The 17,393-nt window shown below is 53.3% G+C and overlaps 1 protein-coding gene and 1 non-coding gene across 2 annotated transcripts; one reads left to right on the top strand and one right to left on the bottom strand.

Moving 5' to 3' along the window:
* Window positions 1–7,181: 7,181 nt before the first annotated feature.
* Window positions 7,182–7,254, bottom strand: Trnar-acg. Its single transcript has one exon. It is a non-coding gene; the product is annotated as a tRNA-Arg (tRNA).
* Window positions 7,255–7,580: 326 nt separating this feature from the next.
* Window positions 7,581–17,334, top strand: Prmt5 (protein arginine methyltransferase 5). The gene is made up of 17 exons (XM_048362730.1): window positions 7,581–7,713; window positions 8,297–8,415; window positions 8,728–8,813; window positions 9,577–9,711; window positions 10,227–10,339; window positions 10,480–10,529; window positions 12,036–12,199; window positions 12,631–12,792; window positions 12,962–13,039; window positions 13,129–13,187; window positions 13,501–13,623; window positions 13,706–13,881; window positions 14,745–14,854; window positions 15,060–15,153; window positions 15,261–15,377; window positions 15,563–15,627; window positions 16,787–17,334. Exons 1-17 carry the CDS (start codon window positions 7,604–7,606, stop codon window positions 16,937–16,939), a joined length of 1,914 nt encoding a protein of 637 aa, XP_048218687.1. The 5' UTR covers window positions 7,581–7,603; the 3' UTR covers window positions 16,940–17,334.
* The last annotated feature ends 59 nt before the right edge of the window (window positions 17,335–17,393 follow it).

Raw genomic sequence — 17,393 nt, 5'->3', positions numbered from 1 at the left:
CCAGAAAGTTTAAAAAATAAAATTGACTTAACATGTCTTCTTCTCTTTTTCCTTCTCCTCTCCTTCTGTCCTGGGGCTTGATCTCAGGGCTTGAGCACTGTTTCTTTTGCTCAAGGCTAGCACTCTACCCTTTGAGCCACAGTGCCACTTCTGGCTTTTTCTGTGTATGTGGTGCTGAGGCATGGAATCCAGGGCTTCATGCACGGTAGGCAAGCACTCTACCACCAAGCCACGTTCCCCCCCTTTTTGTTTTTTAGCCCATGTCTCACTATAAAGCCCAGGCTAGCCTTGAACTTTTGATTCTTCTGCCTCAGTATCTTAAATGCTGGGATTGTGATCATGTGCCACCATATCTGGCCATATTAGATTCTTCGTTAAAAGTGTGTGTGTGTGCGTGCACACGCGCACATGTATCTATGTATGTTTTTCTGAGTCAGGGTGCTACTATGTCCCGGCTGTCCTAGAACTTGCTATGTAGCCTGTGCTGCCCTCAAACTCATGATCCTCCTGCCCCAGTCTCTTGAGAACTAGAATTAAGAGTACGTATTCGGCTGGGAATGGGACTCAGTGGTGGAATGCTTGCCTAGTATGCACGAAGCCCTGAGTTCTATTCCTCAGAACCACATATGCAGAAAAAGCCGGAAGTGGTGCTGTGGCTCAAGTGGTAGAGTGCTAACCTTGAGCAAAAAGAAGCCAGGGACAGTGCTCAGGCCCTGAGTTCAAGCCCTAGGACTGGCGAAAAAAAAAAAAAAGTATTGTACTACTCAACTGGGTGCTGGTGGCTCACACCTGTAATCTTAGCTACTCTAGAGGCTGGGATCTGAGGATCATAGATCAAAGCCAGCCCAGGCAAGAAAACCTGTGAGAATCTTATCTCCAAATAACCACCCAAAAGCTGGAAGGAGAGCTGTGGCTCAAGTGACAAAGTGTTAGCCTTGAGCAAAAAAGTTCAGGGATAGCACCCAGGCTCTGAGTTCAAGCCCCAGGCCTGGCACAAAAAAAGTTTGCAGCTAGGCACTAGTGACACATGTCTGTAATCCTAGCTGTTCAGGAAGTTAAGATCACAGTTTGAAACCAGCCTGGAGAGACAAATCCACGAGACCTCTATGTCCAATTAACCAGCAAAGATCTAGAGGTGGAGTTGTCACTCAAGTGGTAGAGCACTAGCCTTCAGAAAAAAGCCAAGGGGAGTTCAAACCCTGGACAGCAGGGGGAAAAAATACAAACAAAACTGTGCCAGTATGCCTAGCCCTGTTTGGTTTATTTTTAATTCATGACAGGAATATGTTACTTTTTAAAAAGGTTTACGTAACTCTACCCTTTTTGCACAACACCTTGTCAAAAATTTTTTGTGTAATTAATAAATTACAAAAAAATAAATAAAGGTTTATTAGTATTGGTGGTGGTGGATGTGAGGCTTGAACTCAGGGCCTGGGCACTGTTCCTGAGCTCTTTTGCTCTACCACTTTAAGCCACAGCTCCACTTCTAGTTTTTAAGTGGTTAATTGAAGATAAAAGTCTCATGGACTTCCTGCCTCAGCTGTCTTTGAACCGCGATCTCAGATCTCAGCTGAGTAGCTAGAATCATAGGCATAAGCCACTGCACCTGGCTAAAATTATTATTAAGCCACAGCGCCACTTCTGGCCATTTTCTACCTATGTGGTGCTGGGGAATTGAACCCAGGCCTTCATGTATACGAGGCAAGCGCGCTCTTGCCACGAGGCCATATCCCCAGCCCCCTGGCTAACATTTTTTATTCTAAATACAGAAGGATTTTTAAAATATTTCTATCCAAAAAAGATGTCTGCTGTCTAACTTGTTTGGGGTGCTGTTTCTGACACGTTTTCATTTTGGATATGTTTTGGCTTCATAAGTAAGTCGGGTAGTTTTCCAGCTTTTTCATTCTTCAGAACAGTTCCTGCTTTCAATTCATTTTGACGGATGAATACCATATAATAGAGATGACAAGGCAGAAAATGCAAATCGGCACAGATTATTTTGCCTGGGTAACTCTGCCTCTTTCCTGGCTGAGGGCAGCTTGGACTGGGAAGCAGCACTGGGAGCGGTGGGCGGGCCAAGCGCCATTGTTTTGGTGTTGAAGAGCGGCTGGCCTGCACGCCAGGTGAGGGAAGGTGAAAGTGGGGCCTGGGGAGGGGGGCCGGGTGGAAGGAGAGGACAAGAACAAGAAAGGAGAGAGAAGTTATCACGGAGTGGAGCTGTTTAAATACCGACAGACTAGACACTGTTGACACTTGCAAGGAAAGGGTGACATTGTCCAAAAGGAAATGTGCTCTTCACCTGGCTTACAGTCACACCTCTGTATATCACCTTCATAATAACAATAAAGTGTGTTCTGAAAGACCAGGATCAGAGGGGTACTATTGTGAGAGTGAGATTCCAGGCTTAAGATGCCTGGAGTCCGGCCTGGGAAAGCGGCTTAGCATTAGAATGCTTGCCTAGCGTGCACGAAGCCCTGGGTTCAATTCCTCAGTGCCACATACACAGAAAAAGCCGGAAGTGGTGCTGTGGCTCAGGTGGCAGAGTGCTGGCCTTGAGCAAAAGCAGCTCAGGGACAGTGCTCAGGCCCTGAGTCCAAGGCCCAGGACTGCTCCCCCCCCAAAAAAAGGATGATACACAGAAATGAAATTCAGTCCATGTAAACTTCCACTAAGGTTCAGCAGAAATTCTGGGTTCTTTTTAGCCAAATCCTTTGGAAAATTATTTTGTTTTGGCCAGTCCTGTGCTTTGAACTCAGGGCCTGAGCACTGTCCCTGGCTTCTTTTTGCTCAAGGCTAGCACTCTACCATTGAGCCACAGGGCCACTTCTGGCCATTTTCTACATATGTGGTACTGAGGAATCGAACCCAGGGCTTCACGTATACAAGGCAAGTGCTCTTGCCACTAGGCCATATTCCCAGCCCCTGCTGTTGGTATTTCATAGATCCTTTTCCCCTCTTTTTCTCTCCCCTATGGATGAGTTAGTTAACAACCAACACAGCAGATACCAGCTTGACATTAGGAGTGACATGCCAGGAGCACAGTTGGCCCGCACCCCAGAAAATTAACTTCTGAAGAAGAAACAACATCTAATACATCATCTCTGGGTGTAGGGTTTAGTTGGGCATAGCTGGGGCAGAGAATAAGCAAGTCTCTTTTTTTTCTTTCTTTCTTTCTTTTTTTTTTTTTGCCAATCCTGGGGTTGAACTCAGGGCCTAGGCACTGTTCCTGAGCTTTTTTTGCGTAAGGCTAGCACTCTACCACTTGAGCCTCAATGCCACTTCTGGCTCTTTCTGCGTATGGGGTGCTGAGAAATGGAACCCAGGGCTTCATGCATGCTAGGCAAGCACTCTACCGCTAAGCCACATTCCCAGCCCAGGAGAGAATTTCTGTGTGTGTGTGTGTGTGTCTTACAATGCTATACAGGCTGGTCTCAGACTCTTAGGCTGAAGCTATCCTGACCCCATATTTCAAGTGTGCACCAGAGAATCTGGCGAGAGGCGCCTATGGAGGAGAACCCTCATTACTCCTGGTAGCTGATAGAAGTTACAAATCATGGTGACAGCATGTATCCTTGACATGACATCATGAAAATGGCACTTTTCTGATCTTTCCAAAAACACAGAACCTGTCTAATCATGAGAAAAACCTGAGACAAATCCTAACAATATATTTGACCAGTACTCATTGAAACTATCCATCTTCAAAAGCAAGGGAAGTGGCTGCGTTTGATCATCAGCACTGCCAGAAGAGAAAGCTGGGCAGATGAAAACGTCCTTTAAAGCCAGGTGTGGGCAGCTCCTGCCTGTAATCCTTGCTACTGAGGAGGTTGAGGTCCCCGGCTCTTGATTTCAAGCCAGCTGGAGCAGGAGACGTACAACTGTGGCCCAATTGGTACAGCACCAGCCTTGGGCAAAAAATCTAAGGGATGGCATCCAGGGTCGGAGTTCAAGCCCTAGTACACACACACACATTTGGGAAGTTGAGGACTGAAAGAGTTCTAGTCCCGCCGCCCCCCCAGTAGCCAAAGGAAATAGGCACAAATAAAACCAAGCAGACAAAAACAACAACAACAAAACACCCTCAAGGAACACGTGAGAAATTGCCTCAGGCAAATGTAACACGAAAATCTGGGGAGGCGAAGAGAAGCAGAGTGCTCACTTGGGGAGCTTGGAACCACATCTGGCCCCGTGCGGCGTCCGCAAATGTCTGCTAGTCACGGCGATAAAGGGACTGGGGATGGAGAATGACGAGGGCTGCGATGGTGCAGGGCCATCTCGCGCCCTGTGGTCCTAGCTGCTGGGGGGCTGAGGCCAGCCACCATTAAAAAGAAAAGGGCAGGGGCTCCTCTCAACGCGCACTTTCGTGGTTCCTTCATTTTGGGGGGGGGGCCCGTTCATGACCTCCAGGCTCCCTATGAAACGGAGCGACCCCCGAAAAGCAACCAGGCCAGGCCGGAGGGAGGTTTGTTGAGCAGAATGGCGGCCTAGCTCACCCAGCTGGGGGCTGAGCGGCCCCGACCTGGGGGGGGCGGGGCGGGCGCGGGCAGGTGCAGCCAGGCCGGGGCAGGCCGGAGCAGGCCGGGGCAGGTGCAGCCAGGCCGGGGCAGGTGCAGCCAGGCCGGGGCAGGTGCAGCCAGGCCGGGGCAGGCCGGGGCAGGTGCAGCCAGGCCGGGGCAGGCCGGGGCAGGCCGGGGCAGGTGCAGCCAGGCCGGGGCAGGTGCAGCCAGGCCGGGGCAGGCCGGAGCAGGCCGGGGCAGGCCGGGGCAGGCCGGGGCAGGTGCAGCCAGGCCGGGGCAGGTGCAGCCAGGCCGGGGCAGGCCGGGGAAGGCCGGGGCAGGTGCAGCCAGGCCGGGGCAGGTGCAGCCAGGCCGGGGCAGGTGCAGCCAGGCCGGGGCAGGCCGGGGCAGGCCGGGGCAGGTGCGGGCGGGCCGGGGCAGGCCGGTTCACCGAGCCGGGAGGGCGCCCGAGCCCGGTCCTCACGCCGCACGGCGCTGCAGTCCGCCCTGACCTGGGGAGGGGGTTCCGGGAAGGCGACCTGGCCGCCCGCCCCCTAACTTCAAATTTCCCGAAAGCCAGGCCTGCACGGGGCGGGCGCGGCGGTTCCGAGGGGCCGCGAGGCAGAGGCCCAGCCCGGACCGCCAGGGCGGCTCGGGACTCGAGCTCGCCTCGCTCCGCCCGGGGCGCGTCCCGTCCCTGCCGCCGGTCCTGCCCACGCCCGTCCTGTCCACGCGCGTCCTGCCCACGCCCGTCCTGCCCACGCGCGTCCTGCCCACGCCCGTCCTGCCCACGCGCGTCCTGCCCACGCGCGTCCCGTCCCTGCCGCCCGTCCTGCCCACGCGCGTCCTGCCCACGCGCGTCCCGTCCCTGCCGCCCGTCCTGCCCACGCGCGTCCTGCCCACGCCCGTCCTGCCCACGCGCGTCCTGCCCACGCCCGTCCTGCCCACGCGCGTCCTGCCCACGCGCGTCCCGTCCCTGCCGCCCGTCCTGCCCACGCGCGTCCTGCCCACGCGCGTCCCGTCCCTGCCGCCCGTCCTGCCCACGCGCGTCCTGCCCACGCGCGTCCCGTCCCTGCCGCCCGTCCTGCCCACGCGCGTCCTGCCCACGCGCGTCCCGTCCCTGCCGCCCGTCCTGCCCACGCGCGTCCTGCCCACGCCCGTCCTGCCCACGCGCGTCCCGTCCCTGCCGCCCGTCCTGCCCACGGCCCCGTGAGGCTCAGGCCCTGTGGGGGCCACGGCGACTTCGCCCACTCTCGGGCCTCAGCCTCCACTTCTCTTCGGGAGACTTGGTTCAAGCAGCCTGTCCAGGACGCCGCGCCCCCGGACGCCCAGGTCCCCGTCCCCTCCACTCTCCGGGGCCTCGCGCCCGGGCCCCCCAGCCCGCCGCCTGCTCCCGCCCCGGGTCCCCCCCCCCTAGCCCTCCGCCTGCTCCCGCCCCGGGTCCCCCCCAGCCCGCCGCCTGCTCCCGCCCCGGGTCCCCCCAGCCCGCCGCCTGCTCCCGCCCCGAGTCCCTCCAGCCCTCCGCCTGCTCCCGCCCCGGGTCCCCCCCAGCCCGCCGCCTGCCGGGCCTCCCGCCCCGGGTCCCCCCCAGCCCTCCGCCTGCTCCCGCCCCGAGTCCCTCCAGCCCTCCGCCTGCTCCCGCCCCGGGTCCCCCCCAGCCCGCCGCCTGCCGGGCCTCCCGCCCCGGGTCCCCCCCAGCCCGCCGCCTGCCGGGCCTCCCGCCCCGGGTCCCCCCCAGCCCGCCGCCTGCTCCCGCCCCGGGTCCCCCCCAGCCCGCCGCCTGCTCCCGCCCCGGGTCCCCCCTGCTCCCGCCCCGGGTCCCCCCTGCTCCCGCCCCGGGTCCCCCCCAGCCCGCCGCCTGCTCCCGCCCCGGGTCCCCCCCAGCCCGCCGCCTGCTCCCGCCCCGGGTCCCCCCAGCCCGCCGCCTGCTCCCGCCCCGGGTCCCCCCCAGCCCGCCGCCTGCTCCCGCCCCGGGTCCCCCCAGCCCGCCGCCTGCTCCCGCCCCGGGTCCCCCCTGCTCCCGCCCCGGGTCCCCCCCCAGCCCGCCGCCTGCTCCCGCCCCGGGTCCCCCCCCAGCCCTCCGCCTGCTCCCGCCCCGGGTCCCCCCCAGCCCGCCGCCTGCTCCCGCCCCGGGTCCCCCCCAGCCCGCCGCCTGCTCCCGCCCCGGGTCCCCCCCAGCCCGCCGCCCGCGGGGGTCCCCTTCCCCGGCTCCGTCCCGTCCGTTCCTCTCCGTCTCCCGAGGCGTCGACCTGGGAGGAGGTGGACGCTCGGCTCCGCCAGGCCGGCCGCCATCCCGGGGCAGCGGAAGCCCCGCGGCCGGCCTCCCCCGGAGTGTGGGTGAGCGTGAGTGGGCGTTCGTTACATCTGTGCTTCACACCGAGCCACCACGACACTGCAAACCAATCCTGAAGGCCACAAACCCCGTTGCTGGAGACGCAGCCATTCTCCCAGTTGTCTGCGCCCAGAGGGACCAGTAAAACACGCGTGACGGGAGAGACGCGCAAAGGTGACCAGCGCCGGCTGCCTGGTCCAGTGCGTGCGGGACCTGAGCACACAACGCGGGCCGAAACGTGGAAACGACGAGGGGACGCCACATGCGGAAGGGAAAGGAATGGAAAAAGGAAAAGAGAGGAGGTTTGCATCGCCTGTGAGCTGTGCGACGCAATAAAGGAGTACCAGTCCCAACGAGCCAGCCAGGAGTCGAACCTGGAATCTTCTGATCCGTAGTCAGACGCGTTATCCATTGCGCCACTGGCCCCGAGACAGTCGTGCTGGGCCCAGCCATAGTACTTCAAGCTCACGCAGCGGGGCTTCCTGGGACCTGTAGTCTTTCACTAGAGTGCTACCTGCCCCGATGCATTCTGGGAGAATGAAGTTCGTCACGAACGGTGCCCAGCGATTGGCTGGCCCGAGGGGGACGCCGCACGTCACTGTGCCGCCCGCGGATTGGCAGGGGGAGACACGCCCCACCCGCCCGCCGCCTACGCGGAGCGGTGGAGACGCTCCGGTTGTTAAGGCGACTTGTCCCGCCTCCCGAGGGCCTTTCTCAGCTCGCTTATTGGCTGCCAGTGCCAAGGAATCCCGGCGCGGACGGCGCGAGGGGAAAGATGGCGGCGATGGCGGTCGGGGGTGCCGGTGGGAGCCGCGTGTCCAGCGGGCGGGACCTGAACTGCGTCCCCGAAATCGCGGACACCCTGGGCGCGGTGGCCAAGCAGGGGTGAGGGCCGGACGCCGCCCGCCAAGGCGGGGCCTGCGCTCGGCGCGCGGGGCAGACCGGGCAGCGCGGGCGTCCCCGCCGGGGACGGGGGCAGAACGTGGGGGCCGTGTGGTCGCGGAGCCAGGAGTCGGGGCAGTTGCGGCGAGGCGGCGGCGGCGTGCTTAGGGAAGGGACCTTCGGCCGGCCGAGCCGTGGGCACCGGGGCCGTCGTGCGGCGAGGGAGGCAGTCCTGGGAGGCCCGGGGCGGTCGTCGGCCCTCGGGGGGAGGCGTGCACCGCGCTGGCCCCCATCCGCGAGTGACAGTCCCGGAGAGCCAGGGACACCGGAAAGGAAGGGTGCTACCTGGCGTGGGCCTCCATCTTTTCTCCGTGCTCACCTCTCCCATGGCTGTGTGCTGAGGGGACATTGAGGCGCCGTGCGTGCAGCAGAGAAGCTAGTGTCCCAGGACGGGCTGAGTTAGGCAGGCCCCTGGGGTGATGGATGGCAGCTAAAAGGGCTGTGCCAAATCACAGTGGCCTGTACCCAACTGCTTGGGCATTGCCGCGCACTGTACATGATGACTCTGGGTCTGTCACGGTTGTAGGTTTGATTTCCTCTGCATGCCTGTCTTCCACCCGCGTTTCAAGAGGGAGTTCACTCAGGAACCTGCTAAGAATCGGCCTGGTCCCCAGACACGGTCAGACCTCCTGCTGTCAGGAAGGGGTAGGGACCATCCCATGTGCCCCTTAATTATTAGAGGCAGAAACAACTAATGCTTTCATTAAGGCCTTCATCTCCTCCTTTTCTAACTTGGATATTGGTTAGTATCTGGGATATAGATGACTCTTCTTTTGCTCCCTGCTGCTTACTTGCTAAAAACCTAAGTTCCCCACTCTACATCAGGCTATCCCCATATCTGTAATAGAAAAAGTCTGTCTTTCATCTCTACTCTATCCCCTGCTAAGAACTAGAAAATGAACAAGTAAAGTGCTGAATCTCATTCAATCTTTATCTTTCTTGTGTGGGGGAATGCAGATTGGAATACACTAATTGTGGGGAAGCTTTCCCCATGGATTCATCCAGACTCAAAAGTGGAGAAGATTCGAAGGAACTCTGAGGCGGTAAGCCTGTTGATCTTTTCATGGGGTGGGGGGGGGGTCTCTTCCTAAAGGTTAGATCTAAGCCCAGTGTGGTAATCCAATCCCGGAGGTTGAAGCTCTATCAGGTTGAAGGCCAGTCTAGGCTCTACATAGTGGGAAAAGGGTTAGCTGAGTGCCAGTGTCTCACACCTACTTGTAATATTACCTAGGTACTCCCGAGGTTGAGATCTGAGGATCTCAGTTAGAAACCAGCCCCAGCGGGGCTGGGGATATGGCCTAGTGGTAAGAGCGCTCGCCTCGTATACATGAAGCCCTGGGTTCGAAAATGGCCAGAAGTGGTGCTGTGACTCAAGTGGCAGAGTGCTAGCCTTGAGCAATAAGAAGCCAGGGACAGTGCTCAGGCCCTGAGTCCAAGGCCCAGGAATGGCAAAAAAAAGAAAGAAACCAGCCCCAGCAAGAAAGTCCATGAGACTCTTATCTCTAATTAGCCACCAGGAAACAAAGTAGAGCTGTGGCTCAAAGTGGTAGAGCACTAGACTTGAGCGAAAAGCCCTGAGTTCAAGCCCCGCTATTGACAAAACAAAGGATTAGATGGTTTACTGTATACAAGTGTGGAAATTAACAATGAAACCCTGTACGACTAGGTAGTATATATTAATAAAGATTAGGTATTGCCACTGAACTGGTGGGGAGAGCAGTAATCCCTTCCAATAACTTCATATATTAACAGATATGCAATTAAAACTACTTGATCTTATCCTTTTCCTTTTGATCTCTATTACAGGCCATGTTACAGGAGCTGAATTTTGGGGCCTATCTGGGTCTCCCAGCTTTTCTGCTGCCCCTTAATCAGGAAGATAACACAAATCTCGCCAGAGTTTTGACCAACCACATCCACACTGGGCATCACTCCTCCATGGTATGGCAGAGGGGCTCCTTTCCTGCTGCAGAGAGAATAGTCAGGTTTTGTTAAGTACTTGGCCATTTCATTCTGGGTTTACTTGGTAGACTTGAAGTGTCAGTGTCATATACCCCATTTAAAATAGTACGTAGAGAGTTTCAAAACAATATAAAGGGCAATAGTAGGTCACTTGTTTTGCATGAGAAGGCTTGGGTTTGACCACAAATTACACAAATACCTAGGGGCTGGGAATATGGTCTACTGGTAGAGTGCTCGCCTCGCATACATGAAGCCCTAGGTTCGATTCCTCAGCAACACATATATAGAAAATGCCCAGAAGTGGCGCTGTGGCTCAAGTGGCAGAGTGCTAGCCTCGAACAAAAAGGAAGCCAGGGACAGTGCTCAGGCCCTGACCTAGGATTGGCAAAAAGAATTAACGTGAGGTATGGAACCAGATACTCATAGTTAGGAATGGCTTTCTGGACCCAGTGAATTCAAAATGGAGTTCTAAGAAGGTATCTATTGATATTTAGTTCTGGATACGGGTACCTTTGGTGGCTCCAGAAGACCTGAGAGATGATATAATTGAGAATGTACCAACTACACACACAGAAGATTACAGTGGAGAAGAGAAGACATGGATGTGGTAAGTCTCTTTTTGCGGTTATCTTAGGGTAAAGGGGTAGGTGAAAGGAATATAGGATGGAACTAGTAAGGAGGTTTTGAGCTATGCTGATTGGTGAACCATGTGTTTAACAGTATTTTTCTGTTTTTGACTCTGGATAGGTGGCACAACTTCCGGACTTTGTGTGACTATAGCAAGAGAATTGCAGTAGGTAAGTCCATGTGGGTCCTGGGATAGGCATGACCTCCTAGGAGTACAAGTCATCTGTACGCACTGAGCATTTGACTACTTCAAATGCCCTCTTTAAAAAAATTATTATAAAAGTAACGTATAGAGGGCTTACGGCTGCTTAAATCAAGTAAAGAGCCCATTTGTTTTTGGACAGTATCACCCTTTCCTTCTCTCTCTCTCCCAGCTTTTCCTTCTCAACCCTCCCTTATATTTTTTGTGGTTGTCATGGGGCTTGAACTCTGGCTTGGGTCCCTGAGCTCTTCAGCTCATGGCTGGTGCTCTAGCACTTAAGCCACAGCACCACTTCCAGTTTTCTGGTGGTTAGTTGGAGATAGAGTGTCATGAACTTTCCTGCCCAGCGTGGCTTTGAGTGTGGATCCTCAGATCTCAGCCTCCTGAGTAGCTAGGATTACAGGTGTGAGCCACAGGTGCCTGGCCCACCCCTTGTGCTTTTTTTTGAAGGGGTGTGTACAGCCCTTTTACTTCATCGACTCTTTCTGACCATGGCTGGGACCACTTGAGCCACAAGTTCAGTAGCAGCTTTTTGCTGGTTAATTAGAGATGAGAGATTTGTCTCAGGTTGTCTGCCTGTATTGGCTTTGAATGGAGATCCTCATACCTCTGCCTCCTGAGTAGCTAGGATTATAGGCGTGAGCCATTCTGTTCCTCTTCCTCCTTTCCTCCCTCTTTCTTTTTTTGTGCCAGTATAGGAGGAACTTGAGCTCAGAGCCTGGACATTGTTTCTTAGCCTTTTCTTCTCAAGGCAGATGCTTAACTGCTTGAGCTATAGCTCCACTTCCAGCCTTTTCTTTTGGGCCAGTCCTGAGGCTTGAACTCAGGGCTTGAGATCTGTCTCTGAGCTTTCATTTTTTTTTTTTTTTTTTTTGGCCAGTCCTGGGCCTTGGACTCAGGGCCTGAGCACTGTCCCTGGCTTCTTCCCGCTCAAGGCTAGCACTCTGGCACTTGATCCACAGCACCGCTTCTGGCCGTTTTCTGTATATGTGGTGCTGGGGAATCGAACCTAGGGCCTCGTGTATCCGAGGCAGGCACTCTTGCCACTAGGCTATATCCCCAGCCCTGAGCTTTCATATTTAAGACTAGCATTCTACCACTTTGAACCACAGCTTCACTTCCAGTTTTTTGGTAGTTAATTGGAGATAAGTCTCACAGATTTTTCTGTCTGGGCTGGCTTTAAACTGTGGTCCTCAGATCTCTATCTCCTGAGTAGCTGGCATTACAGGTATGAGTCACCAGTGCCCAGCTACTTGCAGATTTTTTGGTGGTTAACTAGAGATGAGTCTCTTGGACTTTCTGCCTGGGCTGGCTTTGAAATAAAAGCCTCAGATATCAGCCTCTTGAGTAGCTAGGATTAATTACAAGCATGGCTGCCTTGTTCTTAAAAGAAGAAACAGTTCTTGCATAAAATAGCAAGGAAAAGCTTCTTGCCTATCAGAGCCTGATGAGTCTTTGTCTTTTTTCTGTATAGCTCTTGAAATTGGGGCTGACCTCCCTTCTAATCATGTTATTGATCGTTGGCTTGGGGAGCCCATTAAAGCAGCCATTCTCCCCACCAGCATTTTCCTGACCAACAAGAAAGGATTTCCTGTTCTTTCTAAGATGCATCAGAGGCTGATCTTCCGGCTCCTCAAGGTAGGTAGTAAAGGGTAGTTCAGCCATACTTGATGACATATTCACATATATGAGATGCTATTTTTCCTATAGAGGGGACTGTCTTCTTTAGTTTCTGGAGATCAACTTCAGTAGAGTTAGGAGTCTTGGGAACAAAAAGGAAATATTAGTAGAAGTTCAGAAACCTTTCAAAAGGAACCAGATATCCGAAGAACTTACAGAAGATCTCATACAGGAAGATGTTGTAAAGGGGATCATGTGGCCAGTTAAGCCAGGATGAAACCTACTAGCATAAGATCTCTTTATAGATTTAGTGAAGCCTCGTGCTGCCTTTATTGGTTGGTATTATGTAGACAACTTGAGAATTGTTGGTCTGGGCTTTCAAACACACACCATAATATTTCAGAATCTTCCTTTGAGGGCTGTGTCTAATGGCCTGATTTATCTCCCAGCTGGAAGTGCAGTTCATCATCACTGGTACCAACCACCATTCAGAGAAGGAGTTCTGCTCCTATCTCCAGTATCTGGAATACTTAAGCCAGAACCGCCCTCCACCCAATGCCTATGAACTCTTTGCCAAGGGCTATGAAGACTATCTACAGTCCCCACTCCAGGTAGGTTTGGAATACATCAGGAGGCAGGAGGCAGAGTCAGAAATGTCCCTGGAAAGTGGTTGGCCTAAAATCCAGCTAGAGCTCAGGAGGCAGTGGGAAGTTTTTGATGTGGTGCATTCCCTCTTGCCAGAAATGGGCAAACAAATTGTCCCTTTCTATCATTCCTCAGCCACTGATGGACAATTTAGAATCTCAGACATATGAAGTGTTTGAAAAGGACCCCATCAAATACTCGCAGTACCAGCAGGTACAGTGCTCAGCCCAGGTTGGGAAAGCAGAGGGCTGGGATGACCTCTAAAAAGGAGGGAGTCATGAGATGGTCTCTCCTTCTACCAGGCTATCTATAAATGTCTGCTAGACCGGGTGGCAGAAGAAGAAAAGGACACCAATGTTCAGTGAGTGCTTTCCCTACAATCTCTGGAACTTAGATACCTACTTCTCTATATACCAAATCTGTTTCACCACTCCCTCCTTATTTTTGTGCCAGTATTGGGGCTTGAACTCAGTGTCTGGGTGTTGTCCTTTAGCTTTTTCATTTAAGGCTAGTACTCTGCTACTTGAGCTACAGCTCCACTTCTTTTTGGTGGTTAACTGGAGACTTCCCTGCCTAGCGTAGCTTTGAACAGTGATCTTCAGATCTTCGTCTCCTGAGTCGCTAGGATTACAAGCATGAACCACAAGCACCTGGCAACTCTTTCCCTTTCTTAGGGTACTGATGGTGCTAGGAGCAGGCCGGGGACCCCTAGTGAATGCCTCCCTCCGAGCAGCCAAGCAAGCTGACCGGCGGATAAAACTGTACGCCGTGGAGAAAAATCCAAATGCTGTGGTGACGTGAGTAGCAGACTACTTCCTGGGGAGTTTGTTCTTGTTGCCAGTTTTCTGTAGTCTCTTACCTCTGTCATCTTTGTTTTAGGCTAGAGAACTGGCAGTTTGAAGAATGGGGAAGCCAAGTGACAGTAGTCTCATCAGACATGCGGGAATGGGTGGCTCCAGAGAAAGCAGACATCATTGTCAGCGAGCTTCTGGGCTCCTTCGCTGACAATGAGCTGTCGCCAGAGTGCCTGGATGGAGCACAGCACTTCCTGAAAGGTGCCTGCCTCTAAGTGGACAGGTGGTGGCGGGCTGGGCTTGGAGCAGTTGGAATGACTTGAGAGCTGCTGCGTATTGCAGTAGCAGATGAAGTCCACTTTCCGAACAATCTGTAGAATGAGAGGCGTGAACTAGAGATTTGTGTGTATGTGAGTGGGCATGGATGGGCACAGGGGTGGGGCGGTAGGGAGTACTGGGGCTGGAACTCAGGGCCTTGCGCTTTCACTTGTCTTTTTTCACTCAAGTCTGGTATTCTGTCACTTGAGCCACAGCTCCACTTCCAGATTTTTGTTTGTTAATTGGAGATAAGAGTCTCACAGACTTTTCTGCCCAGGCTGGCTTTGCACCGCGGTCCTCAGATCTCAGCCTCCTGAGTAGCTAGGATTACAGGCGTGAGCCACCAGCGCCTGGCGGTGACCCAGGACCATCAGAGTAGAATACAATCATGCAGTGCATAATGCTGTTTCCATCGACAGTGGACTGCATACATCAGGTAGTCTCATAAGATTATGTCACCTAATGACATCATGGCCATGTTAGTGTGGAGGACATCATACCATGTTCATGCAATAACGCAATCATTAAACAACATACATCTTGAAACGTGTTCTGTCATTAAGCAGCACATGACTGTGTCTTAGGTTCCTTCAGTCTTAATCTTTTGTGACTAAATTAGCTTAGAAGTGGACCACATGGCCAGAGTTGGAAGCAGGCCAGCCTAGGATTACACCATTGGCCTGCCTCTTCCTGCCATGCCCATGCCAACCTTGGCCTGTTTTGTTGTGGAAGGTTCAAGCCTTTGGTGATTGCAAACAGGCCAATTTCTCTCCTCCGGGAGCTAATTTGACCTTCCTGCTGTTCAGATGATGGTGTCAGTATCCCCGGAGAGTACACCTCCTTCCTGGCTCCCATTTCCTCTTCCAAGTTATACAACGAGGTCCGAGCTTGTCGGGAAAAGGACCGTGACCCTGAGGTAAAGTGACACTGCCTTCCAGAAGGAATTGATGCTCTTTACTGCTTACTGTCTCCTTCTGCTGGAGAAGGTGAAGAAGTTGGGGAAAGTGGCTGAAATGAAAGTGTTCTTATGTTTTTCTGCGTCCCTGAGGTTTGAGCTTTCCTTGGGGAAACAGATACCTCTTGCCTGTCTTCTCCAGCTCTCACTTTCTCAATCTGGACAGGCCCAGTTTGAAATGCCTTATGTGGTCCGTCTGCACAACTTCCACCAGCTGTCTGCACCCCAGCCTTGCTTTACCTTCAGCCATCCCAACAGAGGTAGGTTCCTGGCTGGAAGGGTCTGTACTTCCTGGATCTTGCTTGTGGTGTCCCAGGCTGTCTAGAGCATCTTGCCTCTCATCCCCCACGTGATTCTCCCCTGACAGATCCTGTGATCGACAACAACCGCTACTGTACCTTGGAATTTCCTGTGGAGGTGAACACAGTGCTACATGGCTTTGCAGGCTACTTTGAGACTGTGCTTTATCGGGACATCACTTTGAGTGAGTGGGGTAGCATATGGTGGTGGAGGAGAGTGCTCCCTTGACGGCCTGTCTACATGTACCATCTACATTCATGGGGAGCCCAGGATGAAGACTTTTGATGACTTGTTTCTTTGATCACAGAAGAGACCTTTCTCAACTAAGACAAAAGACCTTGATTGTTTTCATTATTTTTATCTATACAGGCATCCGTCCAGAGACTCACTCCCCTGGGATGTTTTCATGGTTTCCCATCCTCTTCCCTATTAAGGTAAGAGTTACGATCAGGACTGTAGGTTAAAGCTGGGTGCTGGTAGCTCACTCCTAGAATCCTAGCTGCTCAGGAAGCTGAGATCTGAGAGTTGGGGGTCAGAGCCAGTCTGCCGACACATCCTCATGGCTGTTATCTCAAATTAGCAGCCAAAAGCTGGAACTAGAGGCATGACTAATGGTGGCATACCAGTCACGAATGAAAAGCTGGGTGAGAGCAAAGGGCCTTGAATTCAAGCCTTAGTACTAGCACACATAAAATAACCTTTGCCATTGGTGTCTTGGCCCTTTCCCTCTCCCGGGATTGGGAGGACCTACATCTGCTGCTCTCACATGGCTTTGCATCTGGTTGTAGGTGTTGGGGTTAGCTGTAGTGGCCTTGTATCTGGCCTTCCCATATCTGTGGCTTAACCCCTATGTCCGTTCTCTTCCAAGAGCAAAAGCTGTCTTTTAGAAACTAAATTGAACACAGCGCTTTACTGTTTAAACCTCTTCAATGAGTGCCTTTTCCTATCAGAATCCAGAACATTGCTTATTAGAGATGGTGTGATCTAATTCCCCTGCTTTTTTAGCTGCTGTTCCCTGGCTTCCGTTGCCTCAGGCCTGTGAGGTTTTTTTTGATTCCTCTAGTACCCCGTCTTCTTCTTGCCTCAGTCTTTCATACTTCTCTCCTTTGCCTGTAAAGTTCTTTTGGGTGTATGATCAGGACCGGGGAACTAGGACTTAATTAAACTCAGGGCTTCACGGCTGTCACTTGTCTTTTTTGCTCAAGGCTAGCACAGTGGCTTAGGCCTGTCATCCTATACTTGGGAGGGAGGCAGAGACAAGGAAGATCACTGGAGGCCAAGCCAGGAAAAATGTTCAAGAGACCCCCATCTCAACCAGTAAAAAGCTAGGCACTCTGATGCTGTCATCCAACTACAGAGAAAGGGAAAATAGGAGGAGCACTGTCCAGACTAGCCCCAGCAAAAAACAAAACCTTTTTGAAAAATAAGCAAAAAGGGGCAGAGGCATGCACTAAGTGATAAAGTGCCTGCCTACCACATTGAAGGCCATAATCTCAAACCACAGCACTGCAAAAACAACTCTACACCTACCCTAATATAGTGATACACTATTCATTAGCTTTCTTCTGAACCTACCTGTCCTTCTTTCTTTAGCAGCCCATTACCGTGCGGGAAGGCCAGACCATCTGTGTACGTTTCTGGCGATGCAGCAACTCCAAGAAGGTCTGGTATGAGTGGGCAGTAACCGCACCAGTCTGTTCTGCTATTCACAACCCCACAGGCCGCTCTTACACCATTGGCCTCTAGTACTTTCTACAGTGAATGTCTAGAGTCTTGGAAGCAGCCTCAGATTCTGGCCCTATAGCACAGGAAGTGCCATGTGTCTCTTGGTGCAGTACTTATGAATTCTTCATTCTTCAGAGAGGAACGTGCCAGTCTGAATTCCTACTTTACATCGAGATATTCAAGGGATAAGAATTGCAGGGTTCAGCTCATTAGTCTATGTAGTCCTCAGGCCCACAGGACAAGGAATTAGTGTTGGATCTGAATCTACAGCAACGGAAATTCAGCCTCAAGAGCTCTGTGGAATAGCCCTGAGAACATGTGATTGAACAAACTTTTGGCCCTTTCCTTCTCCTCTGTGCTTGTTTTGATGGTTTTGTGTAAGAAGGAAACAAATAAAATGAAGTTGTAGCCCTTTCCTGCTCTCTCTCTGTTCCTTGCCTGTTTGCCTATACCTCACTTAGATTTAGGTACATTC

This window comes from Perognathus longimembris, chromosome 14 (genome assembly GCF_023159225.1).
Source record: "Perognathus longimembris pacificus isolate PPM17 chromosome 14, ASM2315922v1, whole genome shotgun sequence".
NCBI lineage: Eukaryota > Metazoa > Chordata > Mammalia > Rodentia > Heteromyidae > Perognathus > Perognathus longimembris.
Note: the sequence above shows the minus strand (reverse complement) of the source record. Positions and strands in the feature narration are given on the sequence as shown.